This window comes from Equus asinus, chromosome 17 (genome assembly GCF_041296235.1).
Source record: "Equus asinus isolate D_3611 breed Donkey chromosome 17, EquAss-T2T_v2, whole genome shotgun sequence".
NCBI classification, from domain to species: Eukaryota; Metazoa; Chordata; class Mammalia; order Perissodactyla; family Equidae; genus Equus; species Equus asinus.
In genome coordinates, this window is record NC_091806.1 from 48,946,654 (window position 1) to 48,963,208 (window position 16,555).

Sequence of the window (16,555 nt, forward strand, 5' to 3'; positions counted from 1 at the left end):
AGGGCTGTGCTGAGTAGGACACTCTTCCTCCCCTGGCTCGCAGAAGTGGCCGTGGGCCTGGGTCCGGGATGCTGTCTGTCACAGGCCCTGGAGTTAGCATTAAGTATGCACCCCACACAAGAGGGCCTGGCATGCAGGAGGCCTGGCACCTGGTAGGTGCAGCTAGATGGACAAATGATTGGGCTCTGGTGTTCCCAGCATTGGAAGCTGGCCCAGAAGTTTTGGGGGACGAGGGGTCACCATGCTGGGTACAGGATGAATAAATGAAGGAAGAAAGGATGGGTATTTTTCCTTGTTTTTATTTGTTTGGAAGAAGGATGTTTCCACACGCCTAAGTGCAGGTGAGTGAAGAGTTTCATCTCTTGAAATGTGGAAGCAAAGTCAAATAACTTGACCTTGAGTTTCCAGAGTTTTTGAGATTCTGAAGACTGGCAGATCCCTCCAGCTCTCGTGATTGTCACATGCCTGTGGTTACAGGCAGCAGGGACAGCAGAACCATCAGGGCGTGCAAACATCCCCTAATGACATCATCTCCTATCATCGGTCTTGTCCCAAAGACCTGGCCTGCTGCACCCTGCTCCCTGCTCCATCCCCTCCGGCTGTGTCTCACCATGGGATGCTGGTTGATTGCAAAGTGACGTTAGCATTCTTGCAAAAGGTGCAGTGTTTCATGAAGTCTGTAAAGGCGATGTTGGAGATTGCTTTATTCACCCACAGAGCCATTGATGCGGGTGAAGGGAGAGGGAGAAAATGAAGTCACACACAAATTCCTGTCATACTGGGGAGAAAACTGTAGGGGAAACTCTGCAGTGAAAACCATTTTGAGATCAGAGCAGGTTTGAAGGAACTGAAGTTTAAAGATCTGAAGGATCACAGTGGTGGCATGGAAGAATTCAGTGAAACTTCCAAATTTATGAATAAGAAGGGAATGGATAATACGTCAATCAACTTTGCAACTATAAGGAAAATGAAAGAAACAACCAAGTAAAATAGCAAATACCAAGTAAGATGAAAATAATCAAATCAGACATATCCAATTTTACACTAAATGTGAACGGTCTGAATTCCTCTATTAAAAGGCAGAAGACAGGAGGATTTTTATTTTTAACAAATACATTGATCAGAGGAATTTGGTCAATCAGACTGATACTGGACAGCCGAAAAATAAAAGGTTAGCCAAAGAATTGTGAAGCAAGTGCAGACAAAAGGAAAAACAAAAGTGGGGTGGACAGTGTTCTTGTTGGCACTGAGACAATCCCAGATAAGGCACCATGTCTAGAGGAGACGTAATTGTAAACTTTTATGCAGCAAACAACATAACAAAAAATGTAAAGTGAAAGTTATTGGAAATTCAAGAAAAAATGGGTTAAATATAATCATCTCCGGAGATGTGAATGCACCTCTCTCAGATTAGGACAATTGTAGCAGCCACAATCTGAATGAGGACACGGATAGTTACATATTGTAATTGTGAGCAATTCCAGATCCTAACAGTAATCTGAACTGTCTCTATTATCTAAAGCCTCATAATAAGCATTCTCTAATCTGGCACCTTCAGACAACCATCACAAGGGGCTCACTGACCGGCACTGTGGGCAGGCTCTGGAGGGACCATTCATCTCTGCTCTGCCTAGTGTCAGCTGGGGCTGCAGGCTCCACTTCCAGGATGGCGGACCCACCTAGTGGCAAAGTACTCTTCCCTAAGGTCTCTCCAGGGCCACATGGCCTCCTCACATCTGGTTTCAGGAGACAGGCAGTGGACAGGCCTGGAGACTGGGCAGCGTCATTTTGCCGTTGTCTTTTGGTCTAGCATTCCTGGAGCCGAGATGCAGTGTGGGGAGTGGTAAGGAATCTCGGGACCACGTTTTAAAACCAGCACTGTAACTAAGGATCGTGATAACAAAGATGTTTTATCTCCTATGCCCATGGAACGTTTATAAAACCAATTGTTTTATGTGGCTGTAAAAAAACCCAGCACACTTCGAAAAATTGAGATGTAGCTGGCCATGATCAAAACCTAATACAATCGGAAATAAATAATTATGAGGTTACGAAAAAGGCTTAATAACTATTTGGAAATTAAGCAATGCTCTTGTAAATCGCCCTCAGGAAGAGGAGATGACCACGGAGTGTGCAGGCTACACAGAGAGTTATGGAAAGTGGACCCCTCTGCGTGGTGGGAAAGTGGTCTGGGGACCTGCCCCCGCCCCCACCCCGCCTGGACACTTGTAATTTCCCTGCTGCTTTTTGACCTTGTTGCTTGCTAGCAACTTCCTTGTGTTTGCACGTGTTGTCTCCCACATAGGCTGAAATTTGCTCGTTAAAAGCGAATAGTGAGATAAAATATATACATTATCTGTTGCATAAACACACACAGGCATATATCTGTCAAATGCCTCCTGGACGCCAGCCCTTTGCCAGGTGCTCTGGCGGTATCTGGGGCCCGTGTAGTCTTTGCCTCGTCAGCATCTGCTGATAAGCCCCGGCCTGGGAGGGAGATGTCGGCCCGCGGGCCCTCTCCCTGGCCGCATCTGCCTCCTCCTCCCCAGCCAGGTGTCGGTGGCTGCCAAGCCCGTGTCCGCCTCCTGACCTTGGGAACACCCAGGTGGGGAGGAAGTGGGCAGCGCTTGCACCCCCAAGGCGTTGGCTCGCCGTCTGCTGCAGCAAGCTGGGTCCCAGGGCTGGAGGCACCTCATTAAACCCCGCATCTCATGTAACTCTAGTCGGCCTTGGTACGGCACCGGCAGTCCATGTGAAATTAAAATTACCGAGGGGCCCAGCTCTCCTCCCCACCGTGGGTGGGCAGCCTTTATGCCGAGGCTGGGGCCGGAAGCCTGCGATCCTGGGAAGGATTTGGCCTTGATGATAAGGGGCTGGAGAATGTGCTCGAGCCGCCGTGTGGTCCGAGTCTCTTGTCTTGGCTTATCCCCTCCCCGTCTCCCCCCAAAACGCATTCCCATGGGGCTCAGGCCCTTTTGCAGTGCTGGGGGGGACAGGCGGGTGACAGGTGTTAGGAGTTTGCAGTTACTTGCAGAACTGCGGACGGAGGGACCTGGGGGTGTTGGGGGGGGGCTGGAGACCTGAGGGGAGCTCCAGAGGCTCCACGGAGCGGGGTGGCCTGAGTTTCAGCTGCAGGGAGGCTTTGCTCAAGGGGCGTCTTTGCGTTTTTCTTGCTCCCTGAAAGGCCATCCGCACCTCCGGAGGGGTGCCATGGGAAGCCGTGCATGGAGAAGGTGCCTTCTCTGCTAGTCGGGTGGCCCATGGCCCTGCCTTGTTGGTCACTAAGCCTGTAGAGTTGTAACAAAACGTTTGAACATGGCTCCTGTGAGGCTAGGGGTGGCACAGGGGACCCCACCCCAGCCAGGGGGTGGCACCGGCCCATCAAGGAAAAAGGAGCCGCTGGAGCGCCCCCCCTGCCACATCCCTGGCACCCCCAGGCAGCCGCTTGAGTGTGGAACCCAGGGCGGGGCAAGCGGGCAGCCCTACAGCCAGGCCTCGAGCCGCCTGAGGGCGACAGAGCAAGCCTCCCAGCCTCTCCTGCTCGGTCTGCAGAATGGCCGCCCAGACAGCTGGCCAGTGGGACTGGTTCTTGGGTACAAGGGACCCAGTGCCTCCAGGGTCACCACGAACCCGTGACTGCCTTTGATAGGTGGGGCTGGCACGCTGAGCTGCTGCCCCTTCCCCGCTCTCATCTCGGGGCTGGGGGCTTCTGCGTCCCTCGGGGTCTTACAACTCACGGGGCCTCATGGGAGTTCAGGGTGCTGGCCTGTTGGGAGAGACTTTGGAGTGGGGACCCCAAAGCCCCAGTGACTTCAGGCAGGTGACCCCAGACCCATACAGGAAGCAGTGTCCAGCCTAGGGGCACTGTGGGTCTTCCTGGGCCCCCTCAGCCCCCTGGAACTTAGTACCCCTCCTGCAGCTGTGGAAGGAGCAGGAGTCTCGTCCACCTGGAGTTTCCCATGTGTCACTTTGAGCGCCAGGCGGGTGCCATACTGGGCCTCAGCACTGGGCTGGGCTTCTGAGGTGGGATAGGCAGACCCTGGCCTCAGGGAGACAGCCAAGGGTGGTGGGCAGGTCCCCTGGGCTCGGATGAGTCCCACCGCCTCTGCGGGAGGGAGGGGAGGCCAGGAAGACACAGCTTGGGTCCAGCATGGCGGGGTGAAGGGCTTAGGGTGTATCATATGGGGTCAGGAGGGCAGTGTGGGGTTCCTGAGACAGGTCTGGGCAGGGCAGGACCTAGGCCCCTGCAGGGGTGGGAGGGTGGCATGCAGGCCCCAACAGGGTTGGTATTCCCCACCCCTCTGCATGGCGCCATCCTCCAGGCCTGCCCACCTTCCCACCCTCCCACCTCTCTCTTAGGGCCATCCCATACCACCCTGTCCTTTAGACCCTTCCACTGGCGTTTCCACAGGCCTGAGGGAGCTCTTCTCATTCCATCCTCCTCACTGCCCTAGGAGGTGGGTGCTGCCAGCACCCCCATTTTACACACAAAGACACTGAGGCCTGGAGGGTTGCACGGCCGACCCTGGTCACCACCCTGGGGGCTTGGTGATCTTGTATCTCGCTGTCCTGTTGGGGAGTGGGGCTTCCCCGGGCAGTAGGGCCACCCCTCCCTGTTCTCCTGGTGCCTGATGCAGGGCCTGGCCCACGGGCCACAGGGAGCAGGGGGCAGGCCCTTTCAGTGTCATGGGCTGCACATTCAGCGGGTCTCGGGGCCAAGGGGGAGCAGCTGAGCAGGAGGGCTCCCCACGGCTAAGGGAAGGCAGGTGGGGATCAGCTCCCCAGCGGGACCCCAGCAGACAGGACCCGCCCCTGCACAGGCCTCTCTGCCTCCTCCCAGCCTCTGTCCTCCTCCCGCCCCTCCGCAGCGCCGCACCATGGCGCCTCCCCCGGGCTGGGGCAGCTCTGCTGGGGTGGGGGCTGGCGTTGTGCAGGCCAGGCAGCAAGCCTGCACTGAGGGCCCCAGCTGTGCCCAGCACATGTCACCGGGAGGCCCATGAGCCCTCACCACGGGCGCGCGGCTGGGAGCAGCTGGCCACAGGCAGGCCCCTGAACAAAGGGTGCTTTGAGGGGCCCGTGCCTGCTTCATGCTCTCTGGCCAGCTGACCCTCCCGGGAATGCCCAGACGCGCTCCTTCTGCGGCTTCCCGGGTCCCACGTGGAGGGGGACAGCTGGCTCTGGAGCCCCCAGCCAAGTTCTGTGCTGTGAGACCACAGCCCCCGTGGGGACGCCTCCTGGCCCAGAGCATGGTGGGCCCACAGGGTTTCCAGGCTTATGGGAGGAGGGCAAACCCCTGCCCCTGGTCACCCGAACCCCTGGCCCTGATGGGTAGCCTGGTGTGGCCCCCACGTCCACCCCTCCAGGTCTCCGGGCCCCCCTCTCGCCTGGTGAAGTTCCATTCACCGGGGAAGGCAGGGGCACCTTCTTGCCCAGGAGGCCTTCGAGGCCACCAGGAGCTCCTAAAAAGGGTCCCCCAGGCTGTGTCCCAAGTCTGCCATGTCCGGCATCCACAGGGCCACCAGGGAGGCTGCCATGCCTTTTTTCCTTGACCCCGATTCCTGCTTTCAGTCAGCCCCGCCACCCCGCAAACCTCAGTGCTTACTCCTCTGCAGTTAATCTTCCACCCTCTTTAGAATTAATTTTTTATCATAAAGATAGTGGAGCAGTAACATCAGAGACCACTGGAATAATAACGATAAGGATCTAAGAGACTTATTTGTTGTTTAGGAAAAAAAACAGAAAAAATTTCTTCCACCCGACGTCAGGCTGAGCACAGCTAATCCCAGCACGTTAGCCTTCAGGCCATCTTGCTATCTGTCACATGGGAGCAATTCGCGGCAGGGCCGTGCCTAGCGCTTCTAAATCATGCGATGCCGCCAGCGCTGGCCCTCCAAACACATTGGGCTTTAGACGGTCTTCCCAGGATGAGGATTCGCTGGCTGATAAAAACACAACCGCAGATAAGACGGCCTTGTCGACCTTCACCCTTCCCTGTGAGCGATCTTTCCACAGAGAGTTACGAAATGTTTGAGTAATCGCCAACCTTTCCCCCTGTGCGCTCAGGGTAGAAAGCTCCCCAGATAAGCCCCCGCTTTTGCAAACCTTTGCCTTGACTCTTGGGGTTTGCAGATCTGCTCTTGCCCCACCGTTACCCCAGAACACCGAGTGCAGGCGCAGGACGCCGTGCCTGTGGGACCGGTGCCCCTTGTTTGTGGCCCTGAGCTTTCTCTGGGTCGAGTTCGAGGAGGGTCCTAGTGTGTGTCTGCCGAACAGCAGGATTTGAGCATGGGGCGTGATGGTGCCACAGTGTCTCTGTGTCAGCATCCAGAGCCTTCCGTGGAGGGGCCACCGAGCTCTGTGCAGCGCTACGTGCTCTCTGTCAGGCTGGCCGTGGACCCAGGCGACAGGGAATTCAGAGCCTGGCCCTTGCCTTCCCCCCATCCCCGTGCACTCCACCCCACGCCGTCCCCCCAGGAGAGCTGGCTGGGGCCCACGTGGCCTTTGAAGCCGCTACCTGTGCGCTCAATGCTGAGCTAACACTGGTGGGCGAGGGTTAGGAAGGAGATGCTCAAGGACAGCTGGGGGCGACTCTCCCACCACAGGCGGGGCGGGGCTGGCCCTGAAGGTCCAGGACAGAGGCCCAAGCGGAGAGCGCCCTGGCGCTTCTGCCACGTGCCCCACGACACATGTTTGTATCATGGTAAAAGACACGTAACATAAAATTCACCATTTTCAGGTGGACAATTCAGTGACAATTAGTAATTCACATTGTGGTGCAGCCGTCACCTCTATCTCCTTCCAGAACTTTGTCGTCACCCGAAAAGGAAGTGCCATACCCGTCAGCAGTCACTCCCCATTCCTCCCTCCCACAGCCCCTGGCAACCACTAATCTGCTTTCTTTTTGTTAAAATTGTGGTAAAATACACAGAACTTAAAACTTACCATCTTAACCATTTTTGGGTGTACAGTTGGTGGCATTAAGCACGTTCACATTATTGTGCAACCATCACCACCATCCATTTTCAGAACTTTCCATCTTCCCAAACTGAAACTCTGTCCCCATTAACTAAACCCCCTCCCCTCCCCCAGCCCTGGGAAACCACCACTCTCCTTTCTGTCTCTATGAATTTGACTCCTCTGGTCCTGATAGAAATGGAATCCTACAGTATTTATTCTTTTGTGTCTGTCTGGCTTCTTTCACTGAGCATGGTGTCCTCGAGGGGCATCTGTGCTGTAGCAGGTGTCAGGATTTCCTTCCTTTTTAAGGCTGCGTAATATTCTGCTGTGTGGATGGACCACATCCATCTGTTGATGGACACTTGAGTTGCTTCCACCTTGTGGCTGTTGTGAATCGAGCCGTTGTGAACATGGGTGGGCACGCATCTTTCAGTTCCTTTGAGGACAGACCCAGAGGTGGGACTGCTGCATCAGCTGGCAGTTCCTCGTTTACTTTGTTGAGGAACTTCCATACTGTTTTCCGCAGCAGCTGCACCGTTTCACGTTCCCGCCAACGGTGCAGTTTCTCCCAGTCTCGCCAACACTTACTTTGTCTTTTGATGGGAGCCGCCCTGATGGGTGTGAGGCAGTGTTTCTGTGGGGCTGATCTGCATTTTCCTCATGACGTTGAGGATGTTGGGCATCTTTTCATGGGCTTGTTGACCCTTTGTATGTCTTCTCTGGAAAAATACCTGTTCAAGTTCTTTACCCATTTTTTAATTGGGTTGTTTGTTAGGAACTCTGTCTTTAAAAATAATTCTAAATCATGCAAAGAACACTGCTGAGAGCCACCCGAGCGCCCACAAGTTGTAGGACACACAGGAGGAGCCCAGCGTCAGCCTGGACTAAAGCTCATGGAAGGACTCAGGCCTTTGGGTGGAGGGCTAGTTGGCTGCTTGGACCCTGGATGTCCCTGTCTCTGCGTGTCTGACCAGCGTCTGGCAGGCGGTAAATGCTTGAGTTTGTACCCCAGCCTCAGTGCCCAGCCCGGCTCAGAAGTCCCTCATCCGTGAAGCTGGCTGCAGCCAGGAGGCGGCCTTGCTTTGTCTGAGGGACAGCGGCCAGGGCGGGAGGGGTCCCTTTGTCCATCTGGTTGACTGTGGTCTCAGCAGAGATCCCTGACGGCCCCTCTTCTTGCCTCTGCGGGGCAGACTCAGGGCCATGCGCCGTCCATGTTCCAGCCTCCCGGCCTGCATCCTTGACCCATGCACATACCAGCTGCGGTGCAGGCACCACGTGCTGCTCACCGAGAGGGGCCTCTGGGCTGTCTCCGTTATCAGTCGGGGAGCCAAGGAAGGTCCTTGGCCTCCACAGGTGTGGTGGGTGGTGGCTCCGCAGACGGGGTGGGGGTGCCTGAGCTGGGCTGAGAAGGGCGTGAGGCCCTCGAGGGGGTGGGTAGAGGGGAGGGAGCGGAAGAAGAATATCCCAGACACAGAACACTGAGGGGCGGCAGGGAAGGAGCATCGCGGGGTGGTGCCTTGGGCCAGTAGGAAGCTCTCAGGGTGGGCTGAGTTGAGTCCATGGGAAGGGGCCTCAGACCGTGACCCTACTGTGTGGACAGTGGGGAGCCATGGGGTGGCTTGAGCAGGAGCGTGGGGGAGGTGGCGGCGGTTGGCAGTCTCTGGGGGGCTGTGATGCCCCTTTAGTTCATTTCAGGGCTTGCTCAGGGCCTGGTTTGCAAAGGCAGGTGAGCCTCGGACCTGTCCCTGCGGGGCAGAGAAAGCCGAGGGCGTGGAGGGCGGCCGGGGGTCCCTCTTCCTGGGTCTGGACCACTGAGGCTGGAGGCTGGCCCTGCCGTTCCACGAGCCCACTTTGGACTGTGGATGTTGTCCCCTGAATCGGGGTGGCGCCACAGGCTGGCTGAGGCCCTAACCCGGCTCCTCTCCCAGCCTCCACAAACGGACGGTCAAGCCCAGTCAATGCCCCCGTGGCAGCCCGCAGCCCAGGGTGGCCAAGGCCCCTCTTGTGAAAGAATTCTGCCGATCCAGAGACTCCGGCCAGTCTGCCAGCCCTCCCGGGGCCCAGGTCGGTGGACAGATGGCTCCAAGAGATGGAGACAGGCCAGGCTGCCCGGGACATCTGCCCCCTCGCAGTGCCTGGGCCACAGGGTCCCAACAAGCGGGGCCCAGTCCCAAAGTCCTCGCTGTGGCCTTGACTCAACTGCCATCCCGCCTAGTGCTCCAGGCTGACGGTGAAGAGATCATCTTATCTCCGAGCAAACATTCATTCGCCCGTCTCAGGCCTCGAGACGCTAACAGGGCGTTTTCTTGCCCTTCCCAGTGTGCCCGCAGTGCCACCCCAATGAACACAGCCCGGCCTGGGCCCGGGGCTCAGACGCGGGAGCACCCGCGTGGCCGGCGGGGCCTCGAGCTGCATTCCAGATCCAAACAATATTTGGGGATTTGCGTTGTTTTAAATTCTTCCTACACTTCAGCCGTCCAGAAGGGGCGTCCGCGGTCTCAAAGTGCCGGACCCGGGAGGGCAGGGGTTGCTCTCAGCTCCCAGCCTGGTTCTCCTGAAGTGCGAGGCCAGGATAATTTGGGGGGACATGCAGCCGTCAACAGCAGTCCCTACGAGTTATTATTTCTTCTAAGGTCTGTTAGAAGTAGCTTCAAACCTGCTTAGGACGCAGTTGAAGAAGGTATTTAAGTGATAAACAAAGGCACCGAAGGCAGAAAACAGCTGCTCAGTGATCTGTCAGCCCCATGGCGCCTGGGTCTCCAGAGCTGGGATGGAGGCTCCAGGGACTGCTCTGCGGGGGCTGCTCTTCGTCCCCTTCGGGGCCACTAATGGTCAGATGACCCCTCCTCCATAAGGACACCAGCGCCCATGTCTCAGCTTCGGGGACCCGGAGGTTGGTGGCTCTGTGGCCCTTCTCATGATTGCCAAACCCTGGAAGCCAGCCCCTCCCCATCCTCGTCCTTTCACTGCTGGGACCTCCGCGCTCATCTGCTCGTCACACCTGCCGAGACGTGTCAGGGCCCGATTCTCGGGAAAACAAATGAACAGGACAAAGTCTTTGTTACCAGGGAGCTCTCAGCCTGCTTGATGATCTGTTCATTCATTCATTCATTCGTTCATTTGGTAGATCCATATCGAGTGCCAACCAGGGCAGGCACAGTTCTGGGCCCAGGGCGAGGGGGCTCGGCAGATGAATGTGGCCACTGCTCTGGTGGGCTCAGCCAGCCCCCAGCCAAGGCTGCTGCCCTCGGAGCTGAGGACAGAGGTAGGATCAGGACCCCACGCTCCCCCTCCCCACGAGGCCACAGAGCCTGAGGTGTCCACACTCCCTTGCTCTCCTGCCGTCTCCCATGTGTCCCCAACCATGCACACCCCCCGCATGGATTCAATGTTATGAACTGAGAGCTTTTTTGCAAAGGAAAGAGGTGAACTCTCCCACGTTTTCTCCCATTATCCGCTGAGCTTGCCCCAAACACAAGCTGGATGGTATAAGTATTATTTCATCCTAATTAAGGACACTTGGGAGACAGCGAGCACCACCCTTCATGGTGGGCTCCCTGGAGGGCAGAGGTCAGGCATGGGAGCAGGGCCTGCCACTGTCACCCAGTGGAAGCAGAAGTCCCCTGCCAGGGCCAGGCTCCCGGGGGGAGGACAGGGCAGGGAGCTGGAAGCAGGCCTGATTGGCTTATTTCACTCAGTGTAATGTCCTCGAGGTTCGTCCACGGCGTAGCTTGTGGCAGAATCACCTTCCTTTACAAGACTCTGTAATATGCCGCTGAGTGGATGGACCACGTTCTGTTTTGGCTATTCAAAGTCCCTTAAATTCCATATGAATTTAAGATGGCTTTTTTCCTTTTTCTGCAAAAAACGTCATCCTGAGTTTAAGAGGAATTGCTTTGAGTCTTAGATCACTTTGGGTAGTGTTGACATCCGAACAACGCTGTCTTCCAATCCATGAATATGGGATATGTTTCCATTGATTTGTCTTCTTTCACGTCTGTAAGCAACATTTTTCAGTTTTCATTGTACAAGTCTTTCACCTTCTTAGTTAATTTATAAATATTTTATTCTTTTTGTTGCTAGTGTAAACAGAATTGTTTTTGTAATTTTTTTTTTTTTTTGAGGAGACTGGCCCTGAGCCAACATCTGTGCCCATCTTCCTCTACTTTATATGTGGGACGCCTGCCACAGCATGGCTTGATGAGCGGTGCCATGTCCGTACCCGGGATCTGAACCAGCGGACCCTGGGCCGCAGAAGCGGAACGTGCGAACTTAATTGCTGCACCATGGGGCCGCCCCGGTTTTTGTGATTTCTTTTTCAGATTGTTTATTGTTTGTAGAAACAATGCGACTGATATAGAAAATGCAACTTATTTTTGTGCATTGGCATTGTATCCTGCTTTGCTGAATTCATTTGTTAGATTGAACCGTTTTTTGTGGCATCTTTAGGGTTTTCTACACATAAGGTCATATCATCTGTAAACAGAGATCATTTTACGTCTTCCTTTGCGATTTGGGTGCCTTTATTTCTCTTTCTCGCCTAATTGCTCTGGCTAGAACCTCCAGTCCTATGTCAGATAGAAGTGGTGAGAGCCTTGTTCCTCAGAGGAGAAGCTTTCAGCCTTTCACCATTGATATGATGTTCACTGTGGGTTTTTCATATATGGCTTTTATTATGTGGAGGTAATTTCTTTCTATTCCTAATTTGTTTACTGGTCTTTTTTTTTTTTTTTATCATGAAAGGGTATTGAATTTTGTCAAATGCTTTTTCTGCATCGATTGAGATCATGTGGTTTTTTTCCTTCATTCTGTTAATGTGGTATATTATACTGATTGATTTTCGTATGTTGAACCCTCTTTGCGTTCCGGGAATAAATCTCACTTGGTCATGGTGTATATTCCTTTTAAAATGGTCCTGAATTGAGTTTGCTAGTATCTTGTTGAGGACTTTTTTATTTGTTAAAGATTGGCACTTAAGCTCACAACTGTTGCCAATCTTTTTTTTTTTTTTCTGCTTTTTCTCCCCAAATCCCCCCAGTACATAGTTGTATATTTTTTTAGTTGTGGATACTAGTAGTCGTGGCATGTGGGACACTGTCTCAGTGTGGCCTGATGAGTGGTGCCGTGTCCGCGCCTAGGATCCAAACCAGCGAAACCCTGGGCCACCGAAGTGAAGCGTGCGAACGCAACCACTCGGCCACGGGGCCGGCTCCAAGGATTTTTGCATCAATATTCATAATGGATACTGGTCTGTAGTTTTCTTTTCTTATAATGTCTTTGTCTGGCTTTGGTATCAGGGTCATGCTGGCCCCATAGAACAAGTTAGGAAATGTTCCCTCCTTTTCAATTTTTTGGGAAAGGTTTAAGAATGATTGGTATTGGTTCTTCTTTAAATGTTTGATAGAATTCACCAGTGAGGCCATTAGGTCCTGGGCTTTTCTTTGTTGGGAGATTCTTGATTACTGATTCAGTCTCTTTATTAGTTATGGGTCCATTCAGATTGTTTTTTTGGTTTTTTTGCTTGAGGAGGATTAGCCTGAGCTAACATCTGTGCCAATTTCCTCCACTTTATATGTGGGATGCTGCCACAGCATAGCTGACGAGTAGTGTAGGTCCACACCTGGGATCCGAACCCACGAACTCGGGCTGCCTAACCACTGTGCCATGGGGCCAGCCCCCAGATTGTCTATTCCTTTATGATTTAGTCTTGGTAGGTTTTGTGTGTCTAAGATTTTGTCCATTTTGTCTCGGGTATCCAATTGGTTGGTGTACAGCACTTTCCTTTTGAATTAATTCTTACGCTATCCATCCTCATTGGCCCATCTACCCATCCCTTTCTTCCTCCGTCCCTCCATCTCTCCTTCCACCCACCTGCCTGTCCATCGTAAGCCAGGTGTTGGTCCTTGCTCTCTGGCTTCCCCTCACCTCCCCAGAGTGCCGTGACTATAGGCTCATCTGTGGAACAGTCTCTGCTGGAGGCCTGGGCCATGGAAAGGCCCTCTAGGGGGCATTATTTCACAGGTGACATTGTACCTGCCCTTCCCTTTAGGACTGTGACGCCCTCTGAGACCCTGCTTTCTCCTGTGACCCAGCTCCCCTGCCCCAGGGAGCTCTTGCGCCTGCGCCCCAGTGAAGGCTGCCAAGTGGTGGACACTGTGTCCCTGGTGGCATGGTGGCCATGTGAGGTGACAGAGGGATTGTCCGTGAGGATAGATGTTCTCCAACCCCCTAATTGGGATGTATGGCCTGCACTCTGGGGACTCAGTGGTTTAAATGAGTGCTGGCTGGAGAACGTGGGCTTCAGATGTCGTATTTCTTGGGGCCAGACGAGAGCACAAGACCCAGAGCTGCTCCTGAGCTCTGGCGTGGATGTCCCCTTGGGCATGGTCAAGCCCTGGTCTGAAGAGAAGCAGGCCTCACTGGTGTCCACCAGCAGGGGACCTGGGCTTGGGTCGCTGGCCTCTCCGGAGGGGCGATGCAGACCAAGACCCTGACCGGCTGCTCTTGCGACGTCTCTCAGCAGAGGCTCCCACATTGGGGGCCTGCCCATTGGTGTAGCCCTGCCTGAACAGGTGTCACGGCTGGCCGCGTGGTGAGCTCGTGCCCCTTTGCCCCGCAGGAGATCGTCCTGGTGGTGTTCTTTGGGACAGAGTACGCCGTCCGCCTCTGGTCAGCAGGCTGCCGCAGCAAGTACGTGGGCATCTGGGGGCGGCTGCGCTTTGCCCGGAAGCCCATTTCCATCATTGGTGAGTCATGCCTGCCCCCACGGAACCTTCACCCCGAGGTTCCCAGGCAAGGGCTGGCCCCATCCCCAGGAAGGGGGCTCTGTGGGGCGGGCGCCTATCATGAGCACCAGCAAGCAGGGTACCCGTGAGGAGAGAGAGACCCCCAGGCTACCCTGCCTATAATGGGGCAGGACCCCAAGGCCAGCAAGGTGACATCCCAAGTCCCCCAGCACGGGAGCCAGCCTCCACACCAGGGTCCCCTGTCCTCAGATGCTGATCACGGGCGGGGGTCTTGACTGTGCTTAGTACGGCGTGGGTGTCCGCTGCCCTCAGTGGCCTGTGAGCCGGGGCCGGGGGGGTGGGACCAGGTGGGCTCTGCATGTGCCTGAGACAGAGGGCTGAGTCTCCCCATCCGAGGTATCTCTGTCTCCCCTTTGTCAGGCCCTGTCCCGCCCAACTGCCAGGCTCCTTGCCCTGAGCCAGCTGCCTGGCTGGTGATGGTGGTGTCACACTGTCCCCCGTAGACCTCATTGTGGTTGTGGCCTCCATGGTTGTCCTCTGCGTGGGCTCCAAAGGGCAGGTGTTTGCCACCTCAGCCATCAGGTACAGCTGGGCTGCAGTTCTCCTGGCTGGGAGGGGAGAGAGCTTCGGGCTGGTGTGCTGGGGTGGGCGGCCGGCTTGGGGCCCCTGCTGAGTTAGGCTGCCTGGCTTCCAGACCCAGCACGAGCACTAGTTCATTTCCAGGATTCAGTCTGCTCTTCTGTAAACTGGGGTGATCCCGGGGCCTCCCCCAGAAGCAGTCTGCCCCTAGCCCTCAGCCTGTGCTTGAGGAAGGGGGTGAGGGGCGTTGGGGGTTGCACAATGGTGAGTGGGTAGGTTCGGAGCCAGGCTTTGAGGTGCCTGGGTGGAGTGGTCTGGACGGGGCATGGAGACTTCTCTTCCGCAGGGGCATCCGATTCCTTCAGATCCTGAGAATGCTGCATGTCGACCGCCAGGGAGGCACCTGGAGGCTGCTGGGCTCCGTGGTCTTCATCCACCGTCAGGTGGGTGGTCTGGGGGAGGTGCAGGGGCCTGGAATAGGGACAGACAGGGTGCAGTGCACGGGCCTTTTACAAGGGTTGTGAGAAATAGGTTATTTTGAAGTCTGATGTCTGCATGTAAAACATGCTGGAATTTACATAGAACTTTCTGGTAAATGTTGGAACTTGCTGCTGGGCAGGCCCCCGCTGCCTGTGACGTTGGCCAGGCATTTTCGCAGAGGCCCCTGGGTGCCTGGGAGCCCAGCTGACGGGCACCTTCTCTGCTCGCTCTGTTTCCAGGAGCTGATAACCACCTTGTACATCGGCTTCCTGGGCCTCATCTTCTCCTCGTACTTCGTGTACCTGGCCGAGAAGGACGCCGTGAACGAGTCGGGCCGTGTCGAGTTTGGCAGCTATGCAGATGCCCTTTGGTGGGGGGTGGTAAGTGGGGACTTCGGGCAGGGCTGTCCAGTGTGGGGGCAGCAGAGGGCAGGACGTTGCCCACGGGCTGTGGGGCTCTGGGTTCTGAAGATTTCGTGCCTCAACAGGGGCACTCCTTGCCCGAATGCTCGAAACCCCTCCTGCAGGCTTGGGGTTGAAGCTGGCGGTGGCCAGGTGTGGTGGGCCAGCGGCTAAGCACAGTGCCAGCACTCAGAAGGCCGTACCCTCGGTGGCCGCACACTTGGCGTCCTAACCTTTTTGTCTTTGGACCTGTGTTTGTGAGGGAAGTCAGAGGTGCTGGAGTGGGTGCGGGGCACTTGGAGCCTCAGCTCACGCTGGGTCCCAGCTCTGCCCACCCCGCCGGGGCCCGAGTCCTCCGCTACCTGTCCCCTCGCCTGCACCCCGGCCGTGAGGCCCCGGCCGCCCTTCGCCCTGGGTGCAGGTGTGGGACGGTGGGGTCAGATGTGTGCCCTGCATCTCTGAGGGCCTGTGCTGGCCCCACAGCTACCCCTGTGTCGAGGAGCTTGACATTATGTCTCAAACAAGGCACCCAGGACAGGTGGGAGGACCTCCGACGGAGGAGGTCTCCCACGTGGTGACATGAGCCAGGCCTGTGAATTTGGTAGCTGGCCTTGGGCAGCAGTAATGCCAGAGCGGGCTGTGCCCTGAGAGGCAAAGTAGTCCAGAAAAGTGTGGGTTCTGCCCCAGGGGCACAGGGGCTCCCCTGGCTGCGAAGATGGGACTCCTTGGGCGAGCTGAGGGCAGAGCCTGGCTGGTGTGCTCCCTCCCCCTCCACCAAGCACCCAGCTTCTGCTTGGAAGTGGCTGGGACCCAGGCTGGGTGGCTCTTAGCTCCCCTGAGCTGCCACTGTGCAGGAGAGGCGGATGGAAAGCAGAAGCAGATGATCCCGCAGAAGGTGAACCCCACTCGGGTTTGCCGTGGATGGTCCGGGGGCCTCAGCCAGCTGCAGGACATCTGACTGCGTGCTACGTGGGTGCCGCTGCTGGCGGGAACCCGGCGTCACTGGACTGTGGGCCCGCGGAGCAAGTTTTCAGGGCACCAAACCCGCCACTCACATCTCCGACCTCACGGAGAGGAGGCAGATCCTGGGAATTATCTGCAGGGTGGCCGGCAGCTTACCACCCACAGGGATGGGGAACAGCAAGTGCAGGGCCCTGAGGCAGCCTGGGACGGCTGCTCGCTGTAGGGGAAGGCAGGGGTGTGGGCTGTCTCTGGGGCACAGCCAGGCCCCGGAACTCCCCGGCTGTCCCGTGGGGCACACGCAGCATACCTCCTCCAACATGCTCTCGGGGTGCAAGGAGCTAGTGCCCCACGACGCTCTAGAACTGAACCTGGAGTGGTGGCGTGGGTGACAACAGGGGGACGCTGGCCCTGGTTACAAGCTGCGCAAGG

The 16,555-nt window shown here is 56.1% G+C and overlaps 1 protein-coding gene across 5 annotated transcripts in view; it reads left to right on the forward strand.

Moving 5' to 3' along the window:
- KCNQ1 (potassium voltage-gated channel subfamily Q member 1) overlaps nt 1–16,555 on the forward strand; it is a 337,726-nt gene that overhangs the window by 78,193 nt on the left and 242,978 nt on the right. For 4 of the 5 annotated variants that reach the window (XM_070488417.1, XM_070488419.1, XM_070488418.1 and 1 more), the window contains exons 3-6: nt 13,577–13,703; nt 14,207–14,285; nt 14,629–14,725; nt 15,002–15,142. The exons of the other annotated variant lie outside the window; for it this stretch is intronic. In XM_070488417.1, the coding sequence (XP_070344518.1) occupies nt 13,577–13,703; nt 14,207–14,285; nt 14,629–14,725; nt 15,002–15,142 (444 nt within the window). The remainder of the gene's footprint in view (nt 1–13,576; nt 13,704–14,206; nt 14,286–14,628; nt 14,726–15,001; nt 15,143–16,555) is intronic. 5 annotated transcript variants of the gene reach the window in all.